General features: G+C 32.6%; 1 protein-coding gene across 2 annotated transcripts in view; it reads left to right on the top strand.

Annotated features, from left to right (window-relative positions):
• Positions 1–13,777, top strand: part of LOC145683815 (endothelial lipase-like) — a 472,564-nt gene that overhangs the window by 131,170 nt on the left and 327,617 nt on the right. For both annotated transcript variants that reach the window (XM_081755410.1, XM_081755408.1), the window contains exon 4: positions 5,938–5,961. In XM_081755410.1, the coding sequence (XP_081611536.1) occupies positions 5,938–5,961 (24 nt within the window). The remainder of the gene's footprint in view (positions 1–5,937; positions 5,962–13,777) is intronic.

Genomic DNA, 13,777 nt, shown 5'->3' with positions numbered 1-13,777 from the left:
TATGTACGATTGTCTCTTTATATGCTACAGGGTGTGCCACAAATACTAATCCCGTCAAAATATTAAATATAACATTAAGATTGTAAATTTGCGCACAGACCAGTGACATTGAGAATTAAAGTAAAACATAAATACATATATGTTATGTATGTAATCCTTTTTAAGTGAGTCATATGTTCACAATCTCTTCACTGTAGACACTGGATAGGCTACTTTTTTGTAGTAGATACTGTATATAATATACTTAAGTTTATTATTTTTATGTTGAAGTTTATGAATTATTTTTATTTCAACTTGCAAAAACAATTACATTGCAAAGATTACATTTTTGCGTTATTTATTAACAATACAAATTTTCCAAACAAATTGTCTTGCATTAGTCCTATTATTTTTATTTTTGTTTTTATTTTTATTTCTTTGATACAATGAAAAAAACTTTGAAGGCATAACACATTTTTTAACGAAAACTTCTACATTAACTTCTTGGTACAAATTTTGCATATCACCTACTTCTTTCACCCCTTTGATACATTGAAGATAACATGTAATGTACTGCGGGATTTTACTTTGTATTTCCTTTCTTTTTAGTCGATTAAATCAACACAATATTTCGTATGATTATAAAAGATAATTCTCTGCTTTTACCTTTCTATCTTTCGAAACTGACGCAAAGTCATGCATTGTGACAGCAGTACTTCTCTCGCGTTTACATTTGTATGCTGTCAGTGTCCTGATTGATCTTCATATAAGTCTGTAGTCAACATATACTTTTGTTTCTGATTCAAACACAGTTAGGGAATTTTTCATATATTTGGATGCATATTACCAACCAAAGTTGTATTTTTCTTATTCAAAGATTGAACTAATCTTCTACTTGCAAAAGAGATTTCGCAAGTGAAATTTAGTCCACAGTTGAGAAGAGATAAAGCTCAATCAGCTTCAGAACAATAAGTTCCAAAGTCGATCTTCGCAATATCCCAGATATGAAATGTTATTTAGTGCATACCTTGACTCTATATCTGCACATAGCCGATATTTGAGTACAAATTTGTCAGGCTTGTTAGCCGTATATTGAAAAAATTCATATCAGTTTAGCTGGAAATAACTGTTCATTGACAAGAACATTTCGTAGGTTTTATAATGTCTGATATAATTCTCAACAAAAGATTTCCACATAAAAGATACCAAAGGAAGCTTCTCCGTTTTAGAATTGAATATCTAGTAATCTTTCCATCAAATCAAAAATAATTCATTACTTTAACAAATCTATTTTTCTCATAATCATTCTGTAAATCACTGAGACATAACTTTTGTCCCATAATTCCTTTAGGGTTAATCCTATAGCAGCACGAAATACCAATATTGCTAGAAATCATATGAGTTCTGAAATTTACAGCTGTCAAAGAAAATCTTAACATTGTCTACGAGTTTTAGTAACGGTGCATTTCAGAATGTTTCTGAACATTGTTTCATTTATGAACAACTGAAAAACAAAAACAATATTTTAGCAAAATTACGGTCTTCAATACGAAATAATGCATAAGGTGAAAAACGTTGGTGTAGGAGGCATCACGGCCACTGTGCTCAATGGCGCCGCGCTGGCTCAATGCTAGAGGGTATAACTTTGTTGTATGGGGTTCCTAGTTAGATCCCATCCCGCGCCAACTGAACTTTGCGGTGTGGCTATATTTACTCGGGTTTTTCCCGTTGTCCCCGACTTTTTTCATTTCATTATTTTCAATAATTTCTCATTATCATCTTCTTCTTTAGCTTAGCTGGAATAATCGTGGAACGTAAAACTCAAATATGTCATTTACACCCTGCTCTGTGTCCATTTGACACAAACTTGCCCCATAAGGTGTTATGAAAATATTTGATTACTTGTGGTATATTGTGTGTCTATTTCTTCACTTCTATTTGAAGAAGTAGTTACAGATACTGCATACTCTCTACTATGGCTGTCTTCAATGGAGAAATATCATGTTGCTGTTCCAAGTCGAATAATTTTCACTGAAATCTTGATGAGCACGTAGTATTTTTCACCTCTCTAGTTGCTTCTCTAATTATTCGTATTTGCTATCCAGGGGTCAAAGTGGGTTTGAAAAGGTAGGTTTGAAAAATTTTATGTGAAGTCGCTGAACAACATAGATATTTCTGGAAAGTAGAGTAATGGCGTGCCCCCAACTTCCCCTTCACTTCTATCTCTACAGCAATCAAGAAAACCTTTATATCTACAGATAAGTGTATTACAACGAGATAAGAATATTATTGAAGAAGAAAATCATTCAAAGTGCCATATGTTTTGCCGTACAGGAGCAAAAACATAAACACAGTATATATAAAATATCATTATAATAAACTCATGGAAAAAATAATGCAAAATGTTTCAACATTTATTATTTATAATAAAGATTTTATCATCTAACGTACAACGTGTAAAAGTATCCGCAGAGAGACTTTAAATGAGGTAGTCAAATTGACAATCTGGTCCTTCTAAGGGTATACAACAAAAACTTATATTTATTTCAAGTAGACACACATAGTTTATATGCTATATCAACTTTTGCTTTAAAATAATAAAAATCACAAAGTTTGGTTGCGAAATTTAAATAAATGTATGAAATACAGAAAATTGTTTTAAGTGATGCCTCCAAATGACGGCTGGTTCTTTCAGTGTTAACAAATCTCAACCGAGTTACCGGGTCAGTACGGGTTCGAATCCACGCCCATGTGGCTGTCCATAGCATAACCCACACCATAAAACTGAAGCGATGACCTGTTTCATTTCAGTCGTGCTCATTCTATCTGCCAGAATTAGAACTTTATGTTCTGAATAGGTGAAATCAAGAGCTGATTTTCGAAACATATAAATGTTCAGAGCTGACTATCAAATGTCTCAGTTTTCGGTATTTCAAAAGAAGATTTTATTAGTATTCGTTAACACACAATACGTTTCCATCCTATACTTTATCTCAACATCTTCTAACTTAATGTGCTTTTATCCAGATTTGAAATATAAAACATGCAAAATCTTCTATGTCTATATTGAATCCGCTTTAGTTTTGCACATTTGTAACTTTAAATTATGATATAGGTTGTAGTTTTAATATTTGCTCCTTCTGATATACATTTAGCAGAAAATAACACTCATTCAATTTGGGTTCCCTTTGCAGTAGTAGCCATTGTTACAAAATATGAACTACGTTACTTGCTGGGTTCATAATCACATATATCGAGTCACTTTGTGCAATGAAGACCACCGAATTCGCAACCAAATCACCCACAAACATGACATGACTTTCAACTTTCTGACATTACCTTACATGTATCTCAGAGCTCTACATTTCCACTGGAAATTGAATATTCATTTTGATCATCAAGTTTGGCCGTAAATTTTAATATGACAAAAATAATTTTTGAAGCATCGGGTATATATCGGGCAATTTTATCTCAAACCAAAATACGCATCATTAACTTGGAACTCTGCTGCACAAAAACGGTGCATCACTTAGAGCAAATAAATCTAAATTTGTGCTTATTTTAGTATTAACACTACATTCCTTATTGTTACTTGCAGACAACAAAATATAATTTTGTTTCTAATTTTAACGTATAAATCAAATATTGGCATTATTTCATGTTGTTACTCTCAAGTAACTTTTGCGATTATATTTTCCGTCACTAGATGTCAACTATCACTGCGTTTATGAAATATGCCGTGTTGTTCCTGATAGCGCGTAAGTCTGTGTTTGAAATAGGAAGATATGTGTAGTTGACCATGGTTAAATTCTTTGAATTAGAAGAAGGTAAACTGTCATGATTGGGGGGATCTTATGGTACAATTTGTACCATACGCGTTTTTCATGGTTCATTGCGTTATTTCTCTTCTATTTGAGCTTTTTCATCCGTTTTTTTGTTTTGTTTTTCAAGTCCAGAGGCATTGAAGAAGACATTACGTATGCTTTCAGACCTTTCTGCGTCCAGACATAGGAGGTGATGACGTCATAAGTCTAAAGTCTATTTTTTCATTTACTAAGCCTATGTTCAATATTTTTTTGCGGGCTTATTTTTCCACGTAGACGACTGAAATTTTGCAAAAACATTCAGTCCACCAAGTAGTATCTACCAGATCTTTTGTTCAGATTTGTGAGTTGAAACAGGGGGGGAACCAGAAGGGCAAAAAGGTGAAAAAAGGGATACTTTTACCCCCAAAATACCGTTTTTCAGGATTTTCCCGCCTCACATATATGATGGAGACACGTGAATCATACCGTCTGAAAGGCAGTTCCATTCTGAGGAGAATGAGGGTCGAATCATTATCCTAGGGTAATTAGGGACGTCTCAGGGATTTTTTGAAAAATATACTTCTATATAGGGAAAAATGGGACATGGTCGGTATATTTTTTTTGGGAGGGCTTACTTTTACACCTAGAAGATTGAAATTGTGCACAAACATTCAGCCCACCTAATAGTATTTATCATTTTTTTTGCAAATCTCTGCATTAAAACAGGGGGGTCCAGAGGGGAGACATTCGAAAAAAAGGGATTTTTAGACCAAAAAATCCCGTTTCTCACGATTTTCCCGCCTCACATACACGATGGAAACAATACAGTCTGAAAGGCAGTTCCATTCTGAAGAGAATATGGGCGACACATGACTCTAGGGTAATTAGTGATGTCTCAGGAATTTTTTTCCCTGAGATCATAGTATTTTGTGGTAATTTGGGGCATTGTGGGAATTTTTTATAAAATTTCTCCCGCCCTTACTGTTCAAGATAGAAACTTAAAATTTGGCACACACATTCAGTATACCAAGTACTATTTATCAGATTTTTTTAGATGGCTACGTTCACAAAGAGGGGTCCAGGGGGGCCAAAGTTCGAGAAAAAAAAATTCCCTCCGAAATTTTCACTTTGACATTTTTTCCCGCTTCTGATATATGGTATGAGCATGCAAGTAGCACCGTTTGAAAGTCAGCTCTATTCTGAAGAGAATGAGGTATGAACCATGATCCTAGCATAAATAGCGACGATGCAGTAGCTGCTTGACTGAAAGTCTAAAAAATAGCCCAAAAAGCCGGGATCCCAAAGGGGTTGTTACAAGAAGAAATCACGCTTTCCTTTTTAATAGTTAATTGCGTAGTTACTGTTATTGCATGATGTTACCTGGAAGTCACAAGCCCCTGCCGCCATAACGCATGAAGTGGAACGATTATACTAATGCTAATTATTTTAGACCATAAATATAGATATTTTGAGCCAACTGTTGATTGTTTCTCTTAAGTGCGTTAATTCACGCATTGTAGGATTAAGGATTAAATCTGGAAACGAAAAATTATTACATTTCCACGAAATTAGTTATTATTTACCTCTGAATGAAAATAAAATTTATTTTCGTTTAGTTTTTCTAACAATATTTTGCATAATTCGGTGAATCCAAGAAATTTACTAGATATAAAATACAAGGCAAGAAAATATGTTGGCAGTTACAAAAATATCACGAATTCTCAAGTCGTACTAATTCATTACATATATCGTCTAATACTAGAATGTGTACCTTGTATTACAGTATACAACAAAGAAGGCCCACAGATGAGTATAGTGTGCATGTAAAAGCACTTTGAACATTTAGTTTAGTAGTATGTGGAAGAACTAGTGGCGTATTATAGCAATGTATATACTGTATACTTCTTAACATTATTCTTCGGTGCATTCCTGTTGTATCCGATTAAAATACAACAAAAACAAAATAAAAAGCTGTTAAGTTTTTTGTACTATTACTATGTGAAATTGTAGTATTGCTTGAGTTAGAAAGTGAAATATTACAAGTAAAATACCAAGAGAATCCTTTATTGACGCATACAACTCTTTAAAATGTGGGGAAAGTTCATATTATATTTTTATGTTCATGAAATAACTTGCATTTTGTTTATTACAGCCGACCAGAATGAACTAGTTTATAGTAAGTAAATATAGTTATAATAGTATGTTTCAATATGCAGTATATAAAGTAAACTCTATATACTAATACGACTATAGCTATCAGTGTGATTGCATTAATAAAATAGTGCTGCAATTCTAAATTAACGAAAGTTCGTTATTAAATAATATTAGCCCAGATATTCTTTCAAAAGATTACGAACTTTAATGTCTCAAATAGTGTTTGCTTGAAACATTTCACATTTGTACTGTGCACTACGGTTACAATTTTTGCTCAAAAGGTGACTAAAGTAATTAGTTTCAGCACTAGAGTATAATATGTGTAACAATAAATTTTCTACTTAAACAAATCTTAATTTTCTTAATAGTTCAATGTTGTAATCATTTTGGCAGTAGGTATATACAAGAAGAATATTCAACTAGATAATTTTTGCAACAATTTCGATATATCATTGTCATATAACACATTCTGTTGTGTTTTGTCTGTGAAATCTATCTTGCTTTGAACATGATATTTATTTTCGATTTTAATTGTTAATGAACCAGTCATTTCCTTTTTCGTATTACCAGTTAGTTATAGTTTTTCTTGCATGATCTTGAAGAAATACTGAGACATTAATGCAGATTATAAACACTTCACAATAATTATTCAGTAACTAAGATTAGATTTGAGAACCTTTTATGGTTTCTTTTAAAAATGACGCATCAATGTCACTCCAATTTAGGAACATCCAAAACGAAGCAAAAGGTATACAGAGGGGAAGACAAACTGATACGATGTACCGCTGGTTCAAATAGAGAACGATACGCATTAGCGTGGACGATTTTGGTTCTGGTTCAATTATCTGTTTATATTGCTATTGCTCCATTGGTTAAAAGTACTTCAAAAATACCTTCCACTTTGCTGTATCTCAAACAAAGTATTCCTCAATCAAATATAATGAATTCGGAAATGGCATAATGCATTATAGGTACAAATACTGATCGTTGGTCCGTACTATTGGTGTGTGGTTTGTATAAATAATATAAACAATTAACCTCGTTGTTCAACTTTTCATATAGAGGCTAAATGATGTGTTCATTGCTCCTGGTACTACGCTCATCATTTTCTGGTGATAGATTTGGATTCAGATACCGAGATAATATAGCTTCAAAAGGGTTTAATTATAATGATTAGTTACGTAGCAGTGTAGAATGTCTACAGATTTTCTGTTGTTCTTCGTTGTTTAGAAATATATTATTTTTGATGATTTAAGCCGTATATTAATCTTCAGTAAAGTTGTGATCATTGTTATCGTTCGTCATTTTTGTACAATTAGTTTCAAATTGTACAAAATAGTGATAGTCGTAATTTCAAGTAATACCGGTTCCAAATATAGACAATACCACACATTTCTAAACAACTATTCAATATTGAACTATTTCTGATCTCGAGGTACGCATACTCCCGTGAATATCCGATGGAAATAATAGCACCCCTGATACTTAGGGTGAGCTGTACTAAATACTACCTTCAATAACAATGAGACCTAAAATATTCCAAAAGGAAAATAAATCCCACTCAGCTTTACTAAAGAACTGAACAGAGTAATTATATTTCATTGGAGGTCTGAAGAAACTCCTTAGTCTAAGCTTGTGTACATTTCTTCTATGTTTTTTCTTCTGTATATTTAAATTGCTTGGGGATGAACAATATGTATGAAAACTTTGTTCCCAATCTTGTACTACAGATTGTAACTTATAAATACGAACAGGCACTAAAATCAATAGCAGTTCTTAGTTTTCAATTCATTATTGGAAAATATGGCTGGATTTCGGAATCAAGAAGGACAAATTTAACTAGAAGGGAGATTTTAACTAAAACATGGCATCATCTAGCATCTATAAACTTATATTTATTAGTACAAAAATTAGATAAATATATTTACTTATTGATGCAAAATGTAGTAGCTAACATTATAACGTATCTATTTCCAAAGCAATCAAATCGCATCACAATGATCTATATTTTAATAATATTACTCTTGAAACAAACTTAAACCTGAAAATATTTTAAGAGCACATTCGTGGCTAAGCGGTTAGCATTTCTATTTCCAATGGGAGCTCATGTTTTTCGGATTCCACGTTTATCAGTAAGTCCACCTCTCATATAGCCTCACTGCTGAACAGGAAGTTAAACTCGAATCAACCCTTGAAAATATTTTAAAATTATACAGGATAATAATGTTATAGAAACTAATATATACATGTTTCCTTGCTAGTATTAAAAATATTATCTTATAAAATATTATATTCTTATTTCCAAATTCATATTCCTATTTGGATCTTACCATCTTTTATCCCCAACTGAAGAGTACCTTAATACATTTGATACAATCAATAACTTAGCCCAGGAACATTTGTAATTTTAATCAAAATTATGTGTGTAACATTAGAAAGCAAAATGAATAATGGTCTCTTTGCGAAAATAAAATGTTTCTCTCTAAAAAAAATCCACTTGCTTGTAGCCTGAATGTAATATACTTTTCTAAATACATTATAGCACATAAGAATAAATATAAGAGCTGCACATAGTCACAAATTCCCTTGCATATAAATTTCTACAAATGTTGCCACTATCATATGACATCATTAAATGCAATATACTTAGAGGAAATTTATCTCAATTTATAAATTATATCACAATATTAATACTTGAAATATTTACGGTGGATTAATACTGTACGTAAGTGTCGGAAATACAACCTAATATATTATCTTATTTAAAATTGATTATTCGTGTAGATCATGGAATTTGTAAATATAAAAGTAAAATGTTGTAGTCAGTTATTAACCAGAGCCGAGCAAATGTATTCAATACTTTTATGATTTGCGTATTTTTCTTAATTCATTAAAATAAAAATTTAACACCAAAGAAGTATAGAGTTAAATTATACAGTTCCTATTTTGTAACGAAATGCAATGCCACCATCACAACAAAATAATATCGTTACAAATGCAGAACATTTTCTTTATTTAGAGAACACACAGGCTTTTCAACTTAAAACCAAACAATAAATAAAATGAAAGCATGCTGAAACTTTTATTACCTATTGATATACAAATAGGAGTAACAAAAGTATTTTAGATAGTTGTGAGTGGTGAGTTGTTTCATTCTGTTTGCATTGAGTACATTTAAATCGTATCCAGTATCACTGAGTGATTTCATTTTTTTATCTTATGTATCTACTATCATTGCTTTCCAGTTGTTTTATCTTATTTGTTTACCACATCCGAATAAAAATACATGGTAATAGGAAGTTCGTAAGGTTTTCACCGAACAAAATATAGATAGTGAAACAGCGTTGGAATGTTTCTTTTTTTTTCAACCTAATTCTTTTTGAATTCAAGTCAGTCTTTACATAAATATAGCAATTTTGGTAGAAAACAATATAGAGCACTATTGTTCACGAAATTCATATCTTTCGCAATCACTTATGCGTCACTAACACAATGTAATTCGTTTAAACTGATTTTGAAGCTCTGTACCAATGTAAGGGTTTGAGATAATACATGTAATCAACTAACATTTCTCTATTTCTGTAGTTTTCTGATTAACTCTTCACTTTTATGTTACCTTGGTGCACCTAATTATTACCTACTTCGGGACCTATATAATACTTAAAAACAAGAATAATGGCAAGGTGCAACTGGAAACCCTGAATAACATAATCTTCAAATGATAAAAAAGAAACTTACCTTACGTATATATTACTCTATTTCCAAAATCCATAGGAATTTGAAATGAACATGAAAAATGTAATTTTTAGAATATATTCAGAATTGGAAAGTTTTAAGAATAAAGTTACATATAACAATAATTTCTTAATAACTATGGACTAAAACATTAAAAGCACTAGAACTATCTACAAAAATATCCTGAAATATTAAAAGAATAATATTTTCCCGAAACCTGGAAAATAATTTCATAATATTCTTAATTTATTAACTTTGTTAAATAATCGCTTTCAAAAATTACTTATGGTTGTATCTAATTGCTTTCAAATCTCGATTATTGGATTAACTTATTTACATGAATGTAAACAGATATAGAAAATATATATATATATCTGAAAAATTATTACATTGTTAATATATGTTAATTGTCAATTTGGTAAGAATATTGAAAGTAACTGAGTGAAATGTAACTAAAAAACTAATAAGTTTAAATAACATGTACATAAACAGAACAATCCTAATGCAAATCACATACTAGAGATAACTTTATATACAAATCAAATTTCTTCTTCTTCTAGCATAAAACAATCAGATGACTTAAAGAAACGTATTTTAAAGAAGAAAAATCTCCTCTAGCTCTTTACCTGGTGGTATGGTTCCTAATATAGAGGTTGCATTACCTCTTTGTACTGCCATACTTATTCTCTGAATTAGGAAGGTGCTTGCTCTATCATCACCAGACAATTGAGTGATGCGTTTACCTACTTCCTTTATAAAACTGAGACCTTCTTTGCCCCAGGATCCACTGGATTCAATGGCAATGGGTACAAATTGGTACTTCTCTGTTAGGTTGCTGTATTTTCTTCTTTTTTCTGTTTCCTTTCGACTGGCTACATTGCCCGCTTGGAGTGAGGAGAAAGGAAGGTTGGAAGGAGCGAAAGTATCTGTGCATGTAAAATCCCAAATCAATGATTTGCCTCTCTTCCAAGGTATTAAGGTCATCCCATCTGGTCTTTTACCATCCGTTCTACTACATCCATTTGGCTCCCTTATTGCCGGTATACCTGCTGAAATGAGTGCTCTCATTATAATGTCATTGACAGTTGAGTGTCGGGGACATCTACCTGTACTTTTTATGCAAGACAGTCCATGCAGTCCTTTTTTATCTACTGGATTCCTACATGCCTGACATTTATGAGGTTCACATATATTTGCTCCCAACCTTAACGCAACTGCTATTCGAAAACTCTCATTACTGAGATGAAGACCTAGAGAGAACGAAGGTAAAGCTTTAAGCCAAGCTCCTCCTTCTATGGATGATGCAGCAATTATTCTAGCCTTGTCTTCTAGGCTGTCTGAAGACCGTAGTAAAAAGGAGAAGTGTGATTTAAAAATAGGTTCTTCCCACGTGGATTGCTTTGCTCTGGTACTAAATTCGGGTAATTCAGATCCAACTAGAAGTGACCAAGTGGAAGAGCAATCTTTAACTTCAGAATCCATGTGGAAGCTTATATCCTGTTGGAGAAGTGATTCTATTAGACATCGGGAACCATAGAATGATGCCAAGAAGGCGGGAATAGCCAAATCTATGGCTCGTCGGATGCCTAATCCACCAAAACCAACTGGCAGAGAAGCCTGAAGCCATGTGTTATCCTCAAGGAAGCAATTTAGGATAGATTCTAAACCAGATTTTACGGTGTTATCAAAGCGTTCTAATAAATCTTCTTCCTTCCATGAAGGTGAACTTCTCAGAAAATATAGTAATCTTGGAGTAGTAAATGATGTCCTTAATAAATAAAAGGCAGAATGTGCTGAGATTAATGACAGACGTGCGAAATACATCTCCAGTTTGGTTATCTTCTCAGTTAACAAGGTTTTTCTTGATTCTGTTGTGAGGCCAGTTCCTAGGAGATAAGCGTTTGAAGGAGACATTAATTGAATGCCCGGAGCTACCTCATTGTATGATGTGAGGAGTATGTGCATATGCTCTTTCGTTGTTCCAAGAAAGCTAACTTCACATTTCGAAAAATTGAGATGTAGACCAACTCTAATTCCCTGTGTATAGATCACTTTTAATGTATTTAATACGGTATCCGGATCTCCAGCTATGGTTCCATCATCTAAGTACCAAACATTCAAATCTGTGTGTATGTTATCGACTATGGACTGTAAAGTTATTGCGAATAATGCTGGACCTAAAGGATCTCCTTGCTGTACTCCTCTTTGTGACAAAATGATGTGTTTACCATAATATAAATTGCTGGACTGAGCATAACTTTGGTGTACATAGGGATAGATCGAAGGAAATTTTTCTTTTACGACTGATAACATTACGTCCCTGTCTATCTCATTAAAAGCATTCCTGAAATCAATTTTTAAGAAAGCTTTAGGTTTCTGGTGAGGGTAAGAATAATATATACGAGCCGCATGTGCTGCTGCCTCGGCTCCATATCGAATGCCTACTCCAAGTTGGTGTGGAGAGAGAAATTGAACTAGAGGTTGTTTAATTCTTCCACAAATTATTTTAGACGAAAGTCTTCTCCACATGTTCCCTATTGCAATAGGTCTAATACCTCCACTTTTCTTTGTCAGAGCTATTAGCGATGCCCCAAAGAATATTGGTCTTAATTCTTTAGGCATATCCCCTGATATAACCTTAGATAGGAATTCACATGCTATCTTAATTAGGCGATCTTTGGAATCATGTGCATTATAAAGTATTAAATCTTTAAGAATTGAAGGGCGCATGCTATCTATACCTCCTGCAGAACCTGAAGGGAAGGATTTAAGCGCTTTTAAGAATTCGTTGGATGTGACTCTATTAATATTAATATTAAAATCTGCTGTGTCGGATGGCGTAAATCCAGAAGGATGTGCAGGATGTTTCTCTTTTAGGACTTTCAATGTGGTGGCATCTGTTGAGGCTAAAGTATCTTCAGAAGTAAGAAGTCGAACAGCTCCATGTACGTCTCCATCTGCCAGTTTATTCTCTATGTGCTTGATTAAGATGTCATTAGGTGATTTGTTAGCAGTTTTGTTGCGTTTGTATGTGTTCTTCTTCAAACTTGTTAGGTTTGTTATATCGTCACAACAACTATTTGACCATAGTTGGATCCTCTGTTTCACCCATGTAGTAAGGTTAGTGACTTTGACAGAAGATGGAGGCATACAAAGTGTTATGTAGGGGAAAAATAAAAGATTCATCCATGATTCAAGATTATTAGATATCACTATCTGTTGAAGAACTTCATATAGCGCATCTGCCATTGCATGTCTTGCTCCTCGCGGGACTCTTCGAAGCATGGCTATTGACGATTTTAATCTTACTAAAGTATTATTATATTTAGAAATTAGCGCGTTTCCATCCCTATTATTGTCATTTGTGTTCAAGTCTTGTGTACTAGGAAATTGGTTAGCTGTATAACGACTCGCACAAGTATCGGTCACTTTCTTATCTTTATTGGTATCATTGTGGCATTTGCTGTTATGTATGGTTAACCCTCTGGAATTGAGAAAATATTTGTTACATATTGAACACGGGAAATCCTTTCCAATATTCGTAAGAGTGCCAGATGTATGTTTTGTTTGTATATTCATTGTTTTCATTATTAAAATTGTTTTGTTTCACTCATTATAAAGTTCAAAGTAGCAAGCATTGTTAATGTTTAAAAAATCAAAATAACCAACTTTAACGAACATTAACTGAAATAATGCCTTTTTTTATATGAAATTCCTGATATTAAATGAAAACTGAAGTTGATCTCATTCATTAAAGCAAGATATAATTTTATATTTATCCTCACTTGGCTTATTCCATTCTCACTTAACAAACTATCAGTATAGTCGATGATAGAAAGACAATATACAGTCACCAAACACCTTCGCTGAGCTCACCAACGTCTTTGAGAAAACTTTCAAAAATTAATTCAAATTCAACAGAAAATTCAAATTACATTCTTTTCAATTGAAAGGTGCATCCATAACCTTAAGGCTAAAACTGTAAAAAAAAACTTATATATAATTTACTTATATATAATAATACGTAAATTATATATATATATATATATATATATATATATATATATATATATATATAATACGTAAATTATATATGTACATAT

This window comes from Thermobia domestica, chromosome 4 (assembly GCF_964235325.1).
Source record: "Thermobia domestica chromosome 4, izTheDome1.hap1.1, whole genome shotgun sequence".
NCBI lineage: Eukaryota > Metazoa > Arthropoda > Insecta > Zygentoma > Lepismatidae > Thermobia > Thermobia domestica.
Note: the sequence above shows the minus strand (reverse complement) of the source record. Positions and strands in the feature narration are given on the sequence as shown.